At 38.0% G+C, this 19,832-nt stretch overlaps 1 protein-coding gene across 1 annotated transcript; it reads left to right on the top strand.

Moving 5' to 3' along the window:
- Positions 1-314: 314 nt before the first annotated feature.
- Positions 315-18,185, top strand: LOC139213893 (macrophage mannose receptor 1-like). Its single transcript, XM_070844587.1, has 33 exons — positions 315-441; positions 765-1,121; positions 2,060-2,230; positions 2,963-3,118; positions 3,444-3,551; positions 4,537-4,674; positions 4,778-4,957; positions 5,294-5,448; positions 5,785-5,898; positions 6,606-6,721; positions 6,887-7,035; positions 7,127-7,326; positions 8,241-8,362; positions 8,558-8,630; positions 8,749-8,905; positions 9,107-9,145; positions 9,916-10,079; positions 10,200-10,261; positions 10,495-10,595; positions 10,761-10,903; positions 11,086-11,191; positions 11,718-11,845; positions 11,958-11,996; positions 12,103-12,144; positions 12,330-12,362; positions 12,890-12,992; positions 13,837-14,060; positions 14,929-15,094; positions 15,298-15,474; positions 15,578-15,694; positions 16,247-16,405; positions 16,592-16,618; positions 16,704-18,185. The coding sequence occupies exons 1-33, from the start codon at positions 378-380 to the stop codon at positions 16,967-16,969; spliced, it is 4,356 nt and encodes a 1,451-aa protein (XP_070700688.1). The 5' UTR covers positions 315-377; the 3' UTR covers positions 16,970-18,185.
- Positions 18,186-19,832: the final 1,647 nt, after the last annotated feature.

Below are 19,832 nucleotides of genomic sequence, written 5' to 3'. Positions count from 1 at the left end.
ACTTCCTGTTTCCCACAGTGTCCGTTTGTTATGCAATGGCACACATCCACTGGTAATGTGCAAGTTGTTCTGGGAATGCAATATGCATTACAGTGGGGAAAAAAAAGCTAAGTGTGCAAGTATCAGCATTTGAGTTCCGGTATTAAAAAAAATAAGCGGTAAATTTTTTTCTCTTCCTTGTTCATTTGAAGTAAAATGTTGGAGAAGAAAAAAGTCTGAGACATGACAAAAAAAAAGTCATGACGACACGACGAGACAGGATGTGTCAGTGCTATTAAGATTGACATTCAACATTCATTCACACAGTTCTTAAATCCACTGTGAGACATGCATGGATAAAGTCTTCTGCTGTAAGACGTCTTAGAAGAGTATCAACAATGAAGATAACTTGTGCAGCCTTTGTGCTCCTCATCCAAACATTACAATGTTTGGCTTCAGATGGTACAGTATTCCAACATTTAATTATTTTTTAATTTGGACTTCTTAGTGAGATTGTGTAGATGTGCACTCTACTCTGTAAGCAAGGCTTTTGTGTCCTTTACCATGGGTGTGTCATTCATGTGTATTTGCTTCAGTTTCAAAACTGAGATTGAGAATTTACTTTTTGTTTTCATATTCATATCAGATTATTCTGTGATTAAATGTCAGTATTATTGCCTAAATAATATAATATATAAACAGATACAACTGAAACAACCCCAGTGAGACACTGTGCAAAGATTGTATTGTCTGAAGGATTTTCTGAATTGTCTCTCATTTCTCAGATTCACCATTTCAACTAACAAACAAGGCCACTGGTTTTTGTTTGGTTAAAACAAATAACAACTGCAATGACTTACGCTGGACGACTGACAACCGAATTTTGGTCCAGCAGAGGAAGAAGTGCCTAGGAGTCCAGGGCAAAAGTGTGGGAAGTGAAATAAGCCTCTATGATTGTGACGAAAAGAGCGAACTCCAGAAGTGGGAATGCAGGAATGAAACAGTGCTCGCCCTCAAAGACCAAGAGCTCTACATTGATCTCACAGCAGACAACACAGCAGTTCTCTCCAAAACAATAGGACCCAATAGCCACCTCATAATTTCAGGGACATCCAGCGGTGCTTGCACAAGAACATACAGAGGTACGGTGTTGTTTTGAAGGAGTTGCACTAGCCACACTAAATCATAACCATTTTCATAGAATTACAAATACAAAACTAAACTAATGAAGATGATTTAGATTTAGATAGTATTTTAAAGGTGTGGGGTTATGTTAAAAATTAATTTTACATATTAGCTTTATCCAACAGAAGGTCAAACTGGTAAACAGCTACTCATAATTGAAATATCTTAAATATTAATATGAACTGTGGAAAAATAAAACATACATAATCTCAGGATTCATTCCTGCATTTAAAAAAGAATTTAGCATCATGTTTTGAAGCGGCTTGCCATCGGTTGTGATAGACAGCTAAAGCACTGTAGGTATATGGAATCAGATTTGTGTCAAAAGTTTCAAGCAAAACTTATTAAAAGTCAATCAAAATAAATGGATTTGAGAGAGAAAAAAATGAACTCAAGCAAAAAATTATAACCTTCAAAATAAAAAATGTCTCTTGAAAACAAATAACTCCTGAGCGACACGGCTGTGACCCAGAGGTTGTTCCCCTGTTTGCTTGAATTGACTCCTGGGGATCTATAATGTTTTTTTAACTTTTTCTAATCACCAAGCGGGAGAAAGAATCTTTCATTCGCCCCCCTATGCTTCCTCTTCATGCATGCCTTGCATGGCGAATGTCGATCAAAAACTCAACAGCCAATAGGAACACGCCCTTGAAAGAGCCCGCCCACACGATAGGTTTGTGTCAAAACTCAAACAAAGAATCTGGCAGCGTCAACGAAAAAGCCAGAAGCGTAATCAAAAGAGAGAGAGGTCGAGAGCAAAACTACATCCTTGAACAACTGAACTATTTTAATCGACTTTTAATACGTTTTGCTTGAAACTTTTGACACAAATCTGATTCCATATAGGTACAGATGTTCTGAAACCATTCTTAATTTTGTTCTTATCACCTCTCAGAGCTTTATGCCATTGGTGGAAATGGAGCTGGAATGCTGTGCATGTTTCCCTTCCAGTACAAAGACCAGTGGTACCCGGACTGCACTACAATTGACTCCCCACAAAAGACTCTCTGGTGTGCGGTTGAAACAAAGTTTCAAAGCGAACGCTGGGGCTACTGCCCAGTTACTTGTGAGTGCTGCCTGTGAAAACGTTGTATGCAGAAGTGGGTGGGAGAGCTTCCAGGAGCCAGTGTTGCCAACTACTAGATTACGTCAAATGAGGCTGCAATTAACGATTGTTTTCATTAGCAATTAATATGTTGATTATTTTTTGCCAGAAAACAGTGAAAAATGTCTGTCAGTGTGTCCCAAAGTCCAAGATGACGTCCTCAAACGTCCTCGTTTTGTCCACAACCCAAACATATTCAGTTTACCATCATAGAGAAGTAAAGAAACCAGAGAATAATATAATTAAATAGATGGAATCAGGTAATTTTGACTTTCTTTCTAGAAAAACAACACAAACCTCTTAATTCCAAAATGTTTGGCAATTAATTTAACAGATGACAACAATGTAATCAGTAGAGCCCTGATGTCAAACTGTATATATATATATATATATATATATATGAGAATATTTTTATGAAAACTAGTTCCTAGATCATTTTCCTACACATTAATTGGATGGACAAACAGCAGGGAGCAGTGATTGGATGTTAAGTATTTGAGTTTTTACCTTAAAAAACTGTTGGCAACATTGTCAGGAGCTATCATTTGATTTAAGGCCTAATTTGTGGTTGATTCAACCCCCATCATGTAATTGTGATGTAAAGACAAAAATATACAACTTCAGGTTACAAAGAGACAGTATTATACTTTGTGGTCAGCATAACTTACCCATGTTTTGGATACATGTTTACAGCCAAAGAGGGCTGGACTATACACCCAACAACAGGAGCGTATTACCAGTTCAACATAGATGCAGCTGTGACTTGGTCACAGGCTGAAACCAGCTGCAAACAGCAGGGGGCCTCCCTGCTCAGTATCACCGATCCTCACGAGCAGGCTTATGTCACAGGTAAGACGACACTGACTCTTTACTGAATGTATTGATAAAGGAAGCATGTATTTCAGTACACACACTAACAATGTACCAATTCATTTTGGACCATTAGTTTTCTACACTTAAGGCTGGTTATTATATTTTATTACTGGATCTTATTCATAATAGAGCTCTTAATTAAAAATTGACTAATTTACATGTTCATCAATGCATTACATGCATTGATGAATGTGAATGTTTGCATGCATACTGTTGTGGTGTCAAAATGTGGTGACCAACATCTGGTGACACAAGGAGGAACTCATTATTTTGTCACGTTTGTCTCCCTTGCCCCCAACAGTACTAATAGGGTCAGGGGGCAAGCTTTGGACTGGGCTGATCCTGGATCCAGAACATGGCTGGACATGGACTAACGGGAGGCCTTACCGTTATATGAAATGGGACTCAGGTAGGCGCTTTATACTCAACCTATATCTGCAATGTCAAGCAGAAGGAAGCTGGCTGGCAAAACACTTTTCATTTAAACAAGATAGAATCCAGTATAGTGAACACCTGTGATTACTAATTTTTTCAACTTTTATTTAAAGCCAGTCAAGTAAGCTGAAAGTGCTCCTCTTTTATGCTCAAATCTGTATGAGGCAATCACATCCCTTTGAATTACTACAAAGTAAGCCCTTAAATTATGGAACAACCTACCTCCTACCTAAATTGGTCTAGTTATGATTATGCATATCTTTCAAATTAGTTTTTTGGAATTCATCGCCATTTCATTCATCAATATTTTACAAACCATTTCAAAACATTCTTTTCAGTATGATTTTTTTCATGTTGTACTTCAAGTATTCACTTATTCAAAGATCATGTGTTTAGGAACTTTGTAAACTCGAACGAAAAGTGATGTTACCTCTTTTATTTCTGCTTGTTCTTTCTGTGGTTACTGCTGATTTTGCTGTTGGTATTACAATTCTCATATGAGCCTAGTGACAAGAGTTAAGTGAGAAGATAAACATCACTCTCATATATATAAGGCTTAGCTTAGCATAGAGATTGGACACAGCTAGCCTGGCTCTGTACAAAGGGGGCAAAATTTGTCTACCAGCGTCCCTACAGCTGACAAATTAGTTATATTATTAATAATAAGTAATATTATTAGTTATATCTTGTTTGTCAAATCCATCCAAAAAAAGAACATACATGACATACATTGTGGTTTTACAGAGGGTTATGTATGTGACTACATTCACACTGCAAGCCGTGACAGTGTGAACAGCAAAAAACACATCAATTCTGATCCTTCTGAACCAGATTTGGGCGACTTTCATATGTGGTTCAGAATCGGATACTGATTTTTTGAAATGCGACCTCGAAGCGACTTCGAAAGCTGATGTGAGGCTGTGTGCAACTTGTCAAGCATAACCATTTTCTTGTTTTAGGACATCCACTTCCTAATCCAGGACACAACTGTGCAATCATTGATCCTGCTGTCCAGTACACCTGGCAAAGCTCAACATGCACCAAGAAACTCGGGTACATCTGCTACAGTAAAGCAGCTGAGGAAGTGCCCACACATGGTAAGCAAAAAGATATACTCTATTCTACACATCTCCTCAGAACTGTAAAGCTCCTTTGGTATATCACTAAGTCAATGTACTTCTTTATTCTTTTCATGATCAGCTGTTGAGTGGGGATTTTGTTCAAGACCATGGATTTCCTACAATGACCACTGCTTCCACATCAATCGCACTAAGAGAACATGGTCTGATGCCCAGAGACACTGTCGTAATGAAGCAGGGGACCTAGTGAGCATCCGCAATGTGGAAGACCAAAGCTTTATCATCTCTCAACTTGAATATGGTACATGAAAACAACAAATACACACACAATCATGGGGGAAATTCTTTTGACAAAGAACAGCCTTTTAAGCACTCAGGTCTTTCTTCTGGCATTGTGATGCCCTGCTCTAATTAACTACCACAAAGTGAATGTAAAATCTAAAATGATCTATTGTCATGTGCTGAGCTGAGGCTGACAGATCCTAACGATTTTTTTTCATTATCACTTTAGGTACAAGATGAAGGTCTAAACAATTGCCCTATCCAATAAATGCATGAGTTTTGCTTTCTGATATAGCACATTTTATTTATTGACATATTTTACATAAAAGATTATCTATTCTGTCCTTGTCTGCAGCATCCACTGATGAGCTTTGGATTGGACTGAATGACCAGAAGACAGAGGGGCTATTTGACTGGATTGACCACTCTACTGTCAGCTTCACTAGCTGGGAATTTGGGAAACCTGCTGTCTCCACTGATATAAAAGACTGTGTTCTCATGAGGGAAAAGGTAAGGAGAGCCACGTGGATACGGTGCACATATTACCTTAATGTTTATGCACTTAACATCTACTCATTAAGAGAAAGTGGAATTAAGTAATGCTCTTTAACCTAATTCTGTTAGGCAGACAAAAATTATGCCGCTACATATCACAATTTACTTAACCCTTTACATGCATTACATTGAATACATGGTGCACTGTCTGTTGTACATGTCTGTATCTATGGTATGATGTTACATTTGAACCGTTTTAAATCTATGGCGCCTTGTTTGACGTTTGATGTACAAGTGCACTGACTTTGGTACCTTCCAGTACATCCAGTCTTCTATGGTACTATGTTGCAGAATGGGAACTGGGCTGACCGTGTGTGTGATGAGAAACATGGCTTCATTTGTATGAAGATGAGTGGCTCAATACCCACTGGAGAAGAAGTTCAGCAGGAACCTGGATGCAAAGCTGTGTGTTAAGTTTACATATTTATAAAAATATTTCTCTCTTATTACATAATCCTCAAAGTTTAACCTGGGTGTAGTGCCTGAACTTCTGGGCATCTCTCCTAACTCTACCATCAGTAATTCAACAGAGCTTTTTCACCATTTCTGACTTCAGTGTTGTTTGCTGTCTCAGAGAGCAGCAAGCAGCAGTTTTCAGTGAAGCAAAGCTCTCATAAATTCACACTGCTAAACCTGCCCTGCTTCACAAAGCATGCAAGTTATTCTACTGCTTTGCTAATTAATTCCCTGCACTGTCAACACACACATGTTTCTTCTTCTTGCGCTCCATACTGATCACTCCTTCAATCCAGTGCCAGTCCTCCACTAGTGCTGAATTACAGTATCACAGCATAATAAATACATAAAAATAGTGAACTAAAAAGGCATCTCTCCTTATGAAAGTAACACCAGCAATTGTTCAACCAATGAGAATGTGTAGTGTATCTACAAAACCATCAACCAACTGTCCAAGTGGGTGTTGGCTCTTGGGATTGTTGTGATTATAGTACCTTGCAAATGTTTCTGATATAGCATACAGTAGGTTTGAAAGCTTACAGGAAAACTAGGCACCAATGGTAAAAGTTGTTGTGGTGTGTTACTTTCCGTTTTCCTCCCCCTAAATATTGGTTAATTACCAACACCAACAGCTTTTTTGTTTTCCAATGATGCAGATGTGGAGAAGACATGGCTCATACTGCTACTTTATAGGGACACAGAGCAAAACTTTTGATGGAGCTAAAGATGACTGCAAGAGCTCAAATTCTTACTTAGCTGATGTTTCAAGTGGGTAAGAACATTTACTTTTACTCCAAATGTTCTGAGTAACACTACACCTCAAAAGTTCAAACGTATTAGGATTTACGTTACAGAATCTAAACAGAACAATCATTCAAGTACTTGTTACTCTAATACATCAGAAATTCTAAGCTTCTACTTCTGTAAATACTTCCAGGGTGGATAACGCCTTCCTTGTCAGCTTGGTGGGGTTGAGACCAGAGAAACACTTCTGGCTGGGCCTCTCAAACCAGAAAAACATAGATGTATTTGTGTGGACCAACACAGACACAGTGAGATTTACTCACTGGAACGCTGAAATGCCAGGTATGGAAAAATTTTAAACTATCTCTAAGGTGATGTGACAGAGACTGGTTTCAAAACTGACTTTTCACAATTTCTCCCTAAACAATGCAAGGTCACCATCAGGGCTGTGTTGCTATGACAACTGGGATTTTTGCTGGCCTCTGGGATGTGCTGCCCTGCACCAATAAGGAGAAATACATCTGCAAACACCAGGCAGAGGGGGCTGCTTTAACCCCTGCACCGCCAATTCCTACCCCTACCAAGTGTCCGCTTGACTGGACTAAAATAGGATCAAGAAACTATTGCTACAAGGTACAGCCACATGTAAAAACACAAACAGATAAAAAGGATGGAGCAGGCCGGAGTCATGGCATAGACGCTAAGTAATGTACTGCTATGGTCAGGGTCAGCAGAATAACCTAATTTAGCCACCTGAAAAAAAAAATCTATATTAGTTTAAAGTGTACCCTATATTTAGATTTTCAACACTTCCCTCTCATCACCTTAGCTCTCTTCAAAGCCACCAGACACTGACAAAAGCTGTAATTTTACCACATGAAACAGGGGAGTTACTAGTCTACTACTGCCTCGATCATTTAGTGTCCTTGTATTATTGTGTGACCTTGGTGTTTTAAATGGTTAGTTCAAATCCCAACTAGCATCTTAGTTCATTGTTTAAGGTAACAGTAGCACAGCAAATTCCTGTCTTCTGCGAGGTAAAACAAATTTTTCTATCTTTTGACACGTCTTCCACTTTTCAACACACCTGGGTGATGGCATCATAAATAACATGATTGAAGACAGACATACCTGACATCAGACATCTGACATCATATTTAACAATGTCCGCACACAGTTTGTACCCAATCGTTGTTCATTTTGACTGTAGCTATCCAGACTAAGCTGACTAGCATGCTACTGCTGATAAATAATAGCTGCACTGACAAAACTTGCCACATAAAAACCCAACTATCCAAAGTCTAAAACAATATTCTAATCAACAGCTGAAATCTATGGTGTACGTTTGGCATCTTAGACATTTCAAGTACCAGAAATGGGTATTTGTTTGTGTTATTACTAAACAACATGCTGATACTACTCCAATCAGCATAAATGCAAAGAGTGCTAAGACAATGAAACACTATTGTTCCCTTTAAATGATGATCAGAGCTTGTTGTGATGTCCTTGTACCAAATTATGTTGAAGCTCTTTGTCTTGTGTTTTAGCTGTTTATGGAATCAACTTCAAATAAGAAGACCTGGTATCAGGCCAGAGATTACTGCAGGGCCATCGGAGGAGACCTGCTTAGCATCCACAGTGAGGATGAGCTACGAATGCTACCAGACCGGTACAGTATGACCATAGTATAAAACATTTAGAAAATATAAAACTGATTGCAGCAGAAGTTGAAGGTTAGCTAAAGACAGCAGAGTACTTTAATAGTGATGGTACAGATAACTATTAAGTTAGACACAGGTTTGCTCTTTTAACGTTTAACAAACAGAGTTTATACTGGAATCATTAATTGAATTTATCCATCTAGCTATGACACACTCTGGATTGGACTTAGTGCCCCTGACCCAGTCACTGGTTATGTATGGAGCGATGGATCCCCAGTGAGTTAACAGTTTTCTTGTTTAATAGTTAAGTCGGTAATTTTTAGTTTAGGACACTCAATTGAAAGAGAAATAAAATGATACATCAATGTCTTTTATTGTTTGCTTTTATCTACAGCTGCAGTTCCAACACTGGGAGGAAGGAGAGCCAAACAATAAAAACAATGTGGAATCTTGCACTGAATTCAAAATACATAGACGGGAAAGGAGAGGAGGATCTTGGAACGATGTGCACTGTGAGCTGAGCCATGGATGGCTGTGCCAGATCCGTGCAGGTAAAATGAGGGACTGAAACTATTTCTTTCTCCTATTTGGTTACCAAAGTCCAAAGAAGAGTACATAACTCTTTTATAACCATTGCTGAAGGTTAACAGAGAACTTGACTTCCTTTTCCTTTATTTAAGTAACATATTCTCAACTCAGTGCTGCCTGTTAAGTGACAGGAGTATAATTATCTTTTGTTCACATCATTACAGGAGTGACTCCAAAACTGCCTCCAGACCCTGTCAAACCTGGTAAGTAGACCATTTTTCTATTCAGCCACATAGAAAACATGGCACATATGCTTTGAGCCCAAATCTTAATTTCCATTGTATGACTTAAATTTGCTGCTGCTTCTACTTCACTGTGGGTTGATCCTCATTTTTTAGTGTGGAACTTAAGTAACAAATGCTTACATTTACACATCAGAATTCATACACCTAGAACAAGTGTCAGGCTAGCGGCTCTGTAAGGCTGTACTTAAGCTAAATGCTAATGTTACAATGCTAATATTGCCACAATGACACCGCTTATATCCTGATGTTAAGCAAGTATAATGTTTAATAAGCCATTTCACTCAAAACCACATATGTGAAACTAATGGTGCCAAAGTCATGGGATCTCCAAAGTAGGAGGAGCAGTACAACTGCAGATGATGAATGTCTATACAGAATGCCATGGGTGCCTGATAGACCTCATGCCATGTATCAAGGCCGAGTCCTTACTGCAATGGCTTAGGTACGAACCCGACCCTTTCTCTCCCCTGCTTATCAAATAAAAAGGAAATGCCAACAGTACTAATAATAACAACAATCTCTGTATATAAAAGAGAGAGAGAAAAAGATTATTTTGTGCCAATCCATCAAGTAGAAATTGAGATGTTTTATTTGATAAGTGAAAAGTGAAATCAAGTTTTGAGGTTTTCACCTCAGAGAACCATGCCACTACCGTGGCTAAAAAGCATCTGAAAATCTGAACTTGTGCATGCACTGTAAATTATTACACATTTCTAACATATTTGCAGACTACAATAGGACCTCAGACGGGTGGCTAGAATGGAATGGGAATCAGTATTATTTCAACAGAGTAGGGATGGCCATGGAAGAAGCTCGTCACTTCTGCCAACAGAGGCATGGTGACTTAGTAACTATCAACAGTGAAGCTGAAGCTGTGTTTTTATGGAAACAGGTGAGCAAAGACATTTATACTATATCACTGACATTACTCATTAGCCATGGCATTTAATTTCAGAACACAGTGTAATGTAAGTAATACTGGTTCTACCGTGCATCTCTGTCTCTATTATAGATCTATAGAAGTTATAGGAACTTCTGGATAGGACTGACTGTAGATCTTGATAAAACATTTGGGTGAGTATGAATTAAATAATGCATAGATTAAATAAAACTGAAAAGTATCAAAATTATGTGACGTGTAGGTGATGTGTCCAGCAGAATAAAGTGATGTGCTGTGTGCAATTTTATTGGATTCTTCTTAAATAGTTACTGTTGCCAAGTTGATCTGGTGCCAGTGGTTCTGAACCAGATGAAGGTAAATGAAGGTAAGAAATTTAAGTAAAATTATTTTATTGTGTTCCAAAAAGGTGGATGGATGGATCTCCAGTAGTGTTTCAAAGGTGGGATGAAAATCAACCAGATTTCCTGAACAATGACGAGAACTGTGTTGTCATGACTACCTCTATGGGTGAGTAGCTTAAAATTAATTGATCTTCACTGACATAGTTAACATAATGAATTATAATGAACCGTGAATTATGAATGAAAAATGAATTAGTCTGATAGTAGATTTTAAATGTACGAATACACATTGTTTTTGCTGAAATATTTGATATTTTGGATTGGTTCACAGGGTTCTGGCATGATTATGGTTGTGGGTATGAGCACCACTCCATTTGTAAACGCAGTGGCTCACCACCTGTCAACACTACTGTAGCGCCAACTGTTCCTCCAAAGGGTGGCTGCCCACCAAATTGGGAAAAATTTGACTTAAAGGTCAGACGACACTTGATTTTCATAGCTGCTTTGGAAAGATGGCGTTACCAGAGGATGCAAAGATTTAACTTCCCAGTGGCTGCAATTAATTCAATCTGACAAAGCAGTGATATATTTGTGGATAAATATAAGCTACTGCTCTTTTCAGATATCACACTAACCTGTTGACTTTTCACCCATAGTGTTACAACTTCATTAATAATCAGAAAGAGACATGGGAAGGAGCAAGGACACAATGCAGAGCAATGGGAGGAAATCTGGCCTCAATTCTCTCACGAGAGGTGCAAGGTTTGTTTTATGTTTTTCCAGAAAACTATCATTCTTATTTTCCACAAAAATGCATGATTTACATTTCCTTAAAATGTAAATTAAGTGTGACATAGACAATACTCTTTCTTATTGAAAAGGTTTTTTTTTTCACATTTTAAGCTTTTTGCATTAACAAAAATTTAGGTTTTTGAGTTCATTCATATTTTCCTGTAAGCATAATAAATATATGCTTTAATATACAAGGGTGGATCTTGAAACTTTAGGCATTCAGGGTCTACCTAGTACAGCCAAAAGCTGATTACAATAAAATGGTGCTCAGACTGCACACTATTTTAATGAAAGAAAAGTTAATGTTTCGTATGATTATTGTCTTTCCAGAACCAAGCAAGTCTTGGGAAGTCTTTTAGCTAGGTGAGCAGTGGAAAGTTTTGCTACGAGTGTAAAAAGTATGAAAATGCTAAAGTGAGATATGTTATGTCCTCATCAAAATGCGTTAAAAAGATGAGGTTATACCTTCAATCTTCAATATGCATTACATTTTCAGTGTTTTTGGCTGCTAAAATGGTCGAGGCACCTACCACAAACCTGTGGATTGGATTGCATAATGTAAAGGGAGGTCCATTTTACTGGACTGATGGGCGACCAATGCGTTACGCCAACTGGGGGACTGAAGTAAGTGAACCCAGATTTTTGCATTATAATGTTAAGTGCTGAAGTTATAAGCTGCATGCATAAAAATTACTAATGTTTTTGGTTTGATTAAATGTGACTCTGCCTATTGTAGCACTACCACGACTCACCAAGAATGATAGATGACCATTGGGTAACTTTAATTGTTTTTTAATGTACTTGAGATATAACTGTGCTGTTATGCTTTAAGGATACCGTTTATGGTGTGTTACTAAATACATCCTGATTTTCCATTGCAGGGTGATCCCTATTCTCACAGATTGCATTATATGCACTATGAGGTAAAACAACTTCCAATACCACTTAATTTGTCTTGACTTGGAGTTAAAATACATCACACGTTTATGACAAGCTGGAGTCATGCCTCTGGTTCATCAGAATTCTAACAAATTATATGCATCGGTATTGTTTGTAATATATTGTCTGTTTCTGTATTCGTACATGACATCCTGACTTTACATTGAAGATGGATTATGATGTCATTACGACCAGGCAAAAGGTAAGAGTTTTCTGACACACTGTAATGTGCAATACAGCTACATTTGTGTAATTTCAGCATATTTGTCATAACTGCAAGTAAAAGGACAATAACAATACCAATCCAGTATCAAACTCTTGTTACTGTGCTGTTATGTTATTATGCTTATTCATTTCTTCACTATTTCACTCAGTTTAAACATTTAAAGTCAGTGTAAAGCAATAATAAAGAAATACAAGTGTTTTTACCTTCCAGGCCAAATTTAAATGATTAATGATTGATTAGGTTTGTCTCCTCTTAGCCAATAGATAGTTGATATCTTGGTCAACTGATCATACTTTGCCCATTAGTAATTTTTTTTTTTTTTATGGGAAAGATGCTGCCAGTCATTTGTCACTGCTGCTCAAGATGCATGCTACTGCCATAAGAGGAGTTGATTCCAAGACATCTTTCTGCATGACTGCATTTATCTGGCAAAAATGTAAACTACCCTGGACCTTACCACAGTTTGCTGCTTACCTCACAATGCTCTTTTTGTCTCTAATCAGAAAGAGTGTGCTGTAATGACTACCAATGTTAAAAGTGGTATTGGGAAATGGATAAAAAAGTCTTGCAATGACACCAATGGATATGTCTGTCTTCAAAAACTTGGTGAGTCTATCCTCTACCTTTTATCTTAAACATGTTTTCTATGGTTTCGAAAGATTTTGATAGACAAGGTCTGGAACAAAATCTTTGTATTTCTTACGGGGCTTTGAGCAAAACCTTCTTATTCTAGTACTGTCATAAAGCAGTCAGACTATCTGATGTGTCTATACTCCACTGTTTCTGTATTTGTAGTATTATATTCAAAACTATCAGCCAACCAACACATACTGTATGTCGTGCACAGTGTGAACATTAGTTGTAGGTGCTTGCACTATAACAGTAGGCCCATGGTGTATGGCGTGTGCATGACTACAAGAGCAAACACTGGTGTATTTTACAGAAGACAATTGTGATGAAAACATCTGAGATAATTAAGTAAATCCTAAAATTCAAGACCTGCTTTACAATTGTTTGGCTATGTACACTATGGAGACATAGTGATTGTCATTTAATGCATTTATTTGAAATTAAGAAAAGATCAAATTCACAGCTTTAGAAAATTACATTATTTGATTTTTGCACACACCTCAGTGGAGCTTTTGATTAAATATAAGTACATGCATTTTCAATTTGGGTGTAACTCTATGTACAACAGCACCAACTGTAAAAATGCAATCGATGATTTGTTGTGTAACTGGTGTATTGTAATAAATATTCTCCAATGATCAAAATTATGGTTTCAGCAATACATATTTAAGATACACTGTATCTTAAATATGTGTTTGAATTACGCAAGAAATTTAATTCCCCACAGGAAAAAGAATAAGAATGACTCAAGCATCTATTCAACGAAAAACAGAAAGTGTGATTAAAAAACTGAATTTGTCCATTTTCTCTATTTAAACAGATCCCTCTCTCCCAGACTCCCCTGAACCAACATTAACCAGCTATGTCAAAATATCCAATGACTCTATCAAGACTGTCCCTCAACTAATGACTTGGGATGCAGCTAAGAAGCACTGTGACAGTGACGGTGCCAAAATGGCTAGCCTGAGAAATGAGTGGTCAGTGCTCTATATCGAGCTGCTGGCTTTAAAAGCTCCTCTGTGGATTGGAATGAACAAAATGGAGGTACAGGGCCGAAAGACACTCAAACTGCACTCAAACACAACCAACTTGCTCTTAACTTCAACTTTTGCTTATGTTCAGGCAAAAATATTGATGCATGACAACGACTTTGTGACTTGTTCCTGTAAAGATTTGTAGCTTACAAATTGTATTCTGTGATAGTTGAAGCTTAAATATGTTTTTGGATTTTTAAGTGGCAATCTTCAGGATTTTCAGTTGAACAAAAGTCATTATCTATCGCTGAATGAGTTAACACAAGAATTTTTGGCATTACATACTGGGTGTTGAGTCAGCATTCCCAGGAGAAATCATAAGTGACGCCAATCACCAAGCAGTGGTTGGTCTGCCAGAGAGGGTAGGCGGAGCCAGTATGCCAGTGCTGTTTTTTTCTGGTCACTCCTAATGTAGCGAGTCAACGGTTACTATGGCTGAACAATAATCAATGACTAAAGACAATGAAAGATCAAAAACAACTGTATCTACAAAAAAAACAAAAACAAATTCGACGAACATGAAAACAGTCAAGAAAGCAAAGCAACCGTCAGCTAAGTCGCTGTTTGGATCTCTGTTAGAGTAAGGTCCAAAACACACCTGCAATTATTACTTATTGCCATGGGAGCCACCAAAGAAAATGAAACAAAGATCTTCAAGATTGCCACGTTTACTATTGAGTATTTTACAAATAGTTAATACATATTATTGATAGCTTTTATTAAGCTGAATGTTTTCTATGCCTGTGTCCATACAAGAACTTCAATGCTTCCTACAAAAGCACTGAAGTCCTTGCAACAAATTTCCTAAAATAAAATTATCTGATTATAGACTTTGAATTCATGATGCTGAGTACAGTCCGATCAATCTTTGCTGTCAGACTGGCGGATATTTCAGATATATTGATGGCTGGCACATCACCATTACCAATTGGGGTAGACGGGAACCAAGTTCAGACCGATCTTGTGTGTTTGTGGATGTGGATGGAAAATGGAAGACTTCTGAGTGCAATCAGAACATGACCAGCGTTTGCATGAAGTCTACAGGTTGGGCTCAAATACATTTTAATAAATTCTCGAACCTTTAATAGTGTCCTCTAAATGTTGACATAGATCCTGTCTTAAGCTGTTCCGGGCATGATTACAATTATCATCATTGCATTATGTTTTTTAGTTTCATTTAGGTGCTTACTTCAAAGCATAGGGTCATCAGCTGACCCCAGTGTCATCAATGTCTCTCTCGTCCACAGAAGTGCCACCAACAGAGTCAAACGATTTTCCAGGATTTTGCCCTGACGACCCAGAAGAAGACAGGGCCCAATTCAGAGGGCAGAGGAACAGCTGGCTGCCGTTTCAGCGTCATTGTTACCTCTTTGTCAAACAAAAGATTGAGTGGCCAGATGCATCTGCTAACTGTGCAAGACATGGTAAAGAATATCTATTGATGCTCTAATACATATTCATAATCACTCAGCTTTATTCAGATTTAACTAAAGACCAAGTTGTTGTTTTTTTTGTTTGCTTGTGAAGGTGGATCTCTTGCAAGCATTGAAGATCCCTCTGAGCAATCCTTCATTACCACTAATATCAATGTATATAAAGACAGCCTAAACTCTTTCTGGATCGGCTTGTATAAAACTCACAAAGGTACAGTCATACTGTCTGTTTTTTCATGAAAAAAAAACATTAAGCAACACTTTGTTGAACATACAGTGGGAAAATTATCTTTGCAGGCGGCAGATGACTATTTTCAACAAAATAAAAAAGCTGAACATAATAGAGCATTAAGTAGCTAAAGAATAATACATTTTCCTCAGTTTGGGTAAGATTACAATCGGGCCAGGAGACTGAATATTCAATTTGCATTCATCAGGTAGCCAGAAACACATGTAGAAATGCTAATGTTGCTCTGCGTTTGCAGTCAGGCAACTATTTGCACACATATTTACCTAAACAACTTTATGAAGACGATATGCCAATACTGTGTTTTCTGCTTGTTTTTAGCACGTTATTTTTATTTTTTACAATGAAATAATGTTAATGTTACATTACAGGTTATGCATGCACATTTGGAAAACTTTGATATTGCAAACTCTTGTTTCTATCCACAGTGAAATAAAAGATATTTAGTATCACTTCATCTGTTACAAAAAGAAACTACAAACAAAACAAAAATACTGACTTTGAATTTGTTCTCAGGCATTTGGCTGTGGTTGGATAAAACTCCTGTGGACTACAGTAACTGGGGTGAATATCAACCTGATGACAGCAGTTATGGAGTGATTAGAAGTTCAGATGGGAAATGGAGGACAGGCAACCGGTGGTATGACAGAGGATATATCTGCAAAGTAACCAAAGGTGAGACCATTATGCTTACTGGCATTCTGTTTGAATTAAAGTTTAAATGTTTTTTAGCAGGAGTGTATAGCACATATAGTGTTGGATCTACAAATGAAATCAAAAATATTTTTAGAAATTGAATTTTATATTTATTATTTATATATTTGGAGTTTAATCGTTTTTGATCATTTGTTTTCATTATAGTATTACGACAAGCGCCACCGACAACCGGTAAGTTACATCTGTTTGTTGTTTTTATTTGACTCATTATGAATTTGTTCCTCTGGCTCATCATGTACTTGTTTAATTTTTACAGCAAGTTCTCTGGTGAATCCCAAAACCCGTGGCCACTTAATTTTGGCAGTTGTGCTAGTTATTTTGACACTTGTCATAGGGACAGTCATCATCTTATTTCTGTTCAAGAAGTCTGGCCGGCACTTGCCTATCCCTGAAAAGCTACGTACCTTCGACAACCCACTCTTCTTCAACAATGACCAGTCTGATCTTGTTGACACAAATAAACTGGTAGCAAATGAAGAAGCAACAGCAGAGGAGAACCCTGAGCCTGTTATAACTGTGTAACTGAGGATTTAAAGTGCATGCTGGGCAGAGGTTCGATTGTATTCACATTTGCAGGAGCAAGAATTTCATTTTCTGTAATTCTCTGAAATGACAGAAGATTCATTACAGTTGTCAATACGGGGCTTTAATGTAAAAAACGATCTAAAATGTAACATGTCTTATTTTACATACAAATCTCTATTAGTAACTTTGAAAGCATGTGTAATCATATATTTTATAACAGTTAAGACTTTACTCATTTATTAAATGATACGATACAATAAGTATTGATAATTAAATGAATTTTATTAAATGACGCTGTAAATAACAAGCCATTGGCATCTACACTGAATGTTATATTTGACTTTTCCTAAACTTTAAAGCAAAAGCTCATAAAGCTCAAAGTTCAAAGTTTATTTAAGTGCTTAGCTTTACTTAGCATAAACAATCAATGTCTTTTACATTTTGTACACTGTTCAGACTTTTAGTCCACCCTTTCTCAACCAAAAATATTGTACATTTATATGATTAACATTTTTGTGTTGGTTGTGGTTACTGCTTATTCTTTTAATATCAAAAATAAACATTGAACGTTGGTACATTGGTTACTTTGCTGTTTTTATAATATATTTTAAAAACAGGCAAGCCATGTTTACTATGAGCAAGTAAAATAACCTGGAGAAACAATACTAAACTAATCTATCTATCTATCTATCTATCTATCTATGTATCTATCTTTCTATCTATCTATGTCAAATTGATCACTACATGTGAGGGGTACTGTGATTGCTAAACCTGGGGAGAGTCTAGGGTCACACTGTGTTAGGAAATAGAAAATGTGCAGACACACTTATGCTAATACATTTTTATGTTAGTACATTTATGCTTTATTATCAGGAAGTTTTAGCCTGATGCAGGACTGTGTGATAGTTGCTGTGACCTTTACACAGACCAAAGAGATGTGTGTTGGTGTAGGATGTATCAGACTGTGCTTGCATTCTTGAGATAAAGAAGAGTTCGAGAAGGCCTTGAACGGTGAGAAGTCAGCGTACCTGCGTTTCTCACCAACCGCCCCTGCGAGGAGGAGAGGGAGCAGGGTGCGGCAGAGGACTGCTGAGAGGAGGAACTTTGCTTATACATGTTAAATATATGCTTGAAAGACACTGAGACCGCTCAGTGCAGATGTAGATCTTTGCCTGTACTCCTTGCTTGTTGCAAGTAAAACTTTGAACTGAGATCTCTGTCTCTGAGAGTTTATCTTGTGTGTTGGGAAATTAATGGTACGAACTAACAGCGAAAATACAGTTCTTGTTTTACAGAAATAATGACACACTGCATTTAAGGTTTTACTGAAAACCGAAGTAAAAGCATATATTTTTGCAGGTGTCCTCATGTACTGGCAAAAACCTTCCAGCGAACACATACAAAATCAGATCCTGTAGATCCTCTACATCCGTAGAGATTCATAACAACTGTGTGGCACAGGCCACAAAAAAGCAGCTTAAGTGTTATCAGCCAGGCCTCCCTCCCTGTTGGGGTCATGACCTGTTTGAAGGGATTGTTTCTTTTGACGTCTGCTATGTACGTAAAGCAACTGGTGATAGTTGAGAAACAGTTCACTTACTGCCAGCTTAATAGGAGAACATCACACCTCCCATACAAAGGCTGTGATGCCAACAACAAACCATGTGAAACCAGATGGAGAAAAGCTGGTGCCTCATGTCTCCAGTAATGATTAAGGACAGGATTAAAACAAATATGATTTTTGGCAGCTGTGTCTAGTTTGTGATTCAATATGGACAACCAACTACCATACCAACCGTGAAGCATATCTAAAGATTCTTATTGAGGAACACCTCCAACTAAAGCTGGGGACACATTACACAACTTTCACAGTCTTTACAGATTTCGAAAAGACTAGGAGTACACACTAACAGAACGGTTTCAGCAGATTTTTGTATGACAACTGAAAGACTGGGGATCACACGCTTAAAAACTGCACCCGATGAGGGATCACAGACTACATGATTTGTCAAACCAACTAAAGCCAACTGAACGCATCAAACTCTCGCGCAAACTCTCTGCACGAGGGCGACAGCTTAAAGGGTAAACAAACATACTAGTTGGTGGCAGTGATGCATCAATTTGTTGTTCGCAAACTGCCAATAACAGTATTCCGTTGTCTTGTGACGCTATTTCCTGTGTCCCACCCTCTCTTTTTCATAGGCTGTTAGCAACACGTGTTTGCAGTTGGGTCGGTAATCAGTTCACACTGCCCGATTGCATACAGATTTGGCAAAAAAAATGTAAACATGTTTGATTGACTGCGACTGAGGTCGGCTCGGGTCTGTCCCCCTCACACACTTGCAGATTCGCATCTTCACCCCTCACACACCAACAGATTTTTGTGCCAACTAGCCATGCCGACTGTCCCCAACTAGTGCAGACTGGTGCAGACTTTGCCCAACTGGGAATCGTGGGTAAAATCTGGCAAAAAATTCTTGTAGTGTGTCCCCAGCTTTTTGTTTTTCAATGAAATGTTTCACTTGTGTTGTTTCTCTTGTCTGTTTAAAACACTGGCTACACTGGATGGTCCAGATGGATGGAGTTCTGGGTGGCTGGTGATGGCCACCATATTCCAACAAGGCTGTTGGGACATGGTGGCTGGTGGTTGGTCAGCAAGGAGGTGGTGGAGTGATGTTTTGGGCTGGAATAATGGGGAGCGAGCTGGTAGGCCCCTTCAGGGTGCCTGAAGGTGTCAAAATGATCTCTGCAAAATATGTGGAGTTCCTAACGGATCATTTCCTGCCATGGTATAAAAAGAAGAACCGTGCCTTCCAGGGTAAAATCATTTTCATGCAAGACAATGCACCATCCCGTGCTG

The sequence above is a fragment of the Pempheris klunzingeri genome, chromosome 15 (genome assembly GCF_042242105.1).
Source record: "Pempheris klunzingeri isolate RE-2024b chromosome 15, fPemKlu1.hap1, whole genome shotgun sequence".
NCBI lineage: Eukaryota > Metazoa > Chordata > Actinopteri > Acropomatiformes > Pempheridae > Pempheris > Pempheris klunzingeri.
This window is presented reverse-complemented; position numbering and strand designations above follow the sequence as displayed.

Excerpts from the sequence above, each read along its gene's own strand:
- LOC139213893 (XM_070844587.1), top strand. The coding sequence starts at position 378 with ATGAAGATAACTTGTGCAGCCTTTGTGCTCCTCATCCAAACATTACAA. Across the intron at positions 10,904-11,085 it reads GGGAAAAATTTGACTTAAAG|TGTTACAACTTCATTAATAA; the intron begins GTCAGACGACAC and ends TTTCACCCATAG. Across the intron at positions 11,997-12,102 it reads GAATGATAGATGACCATTGG|GGTGATCCCTATTCTCACAG; the intron begins GTAACTTTAATT and ends TTTCCATTGCAG.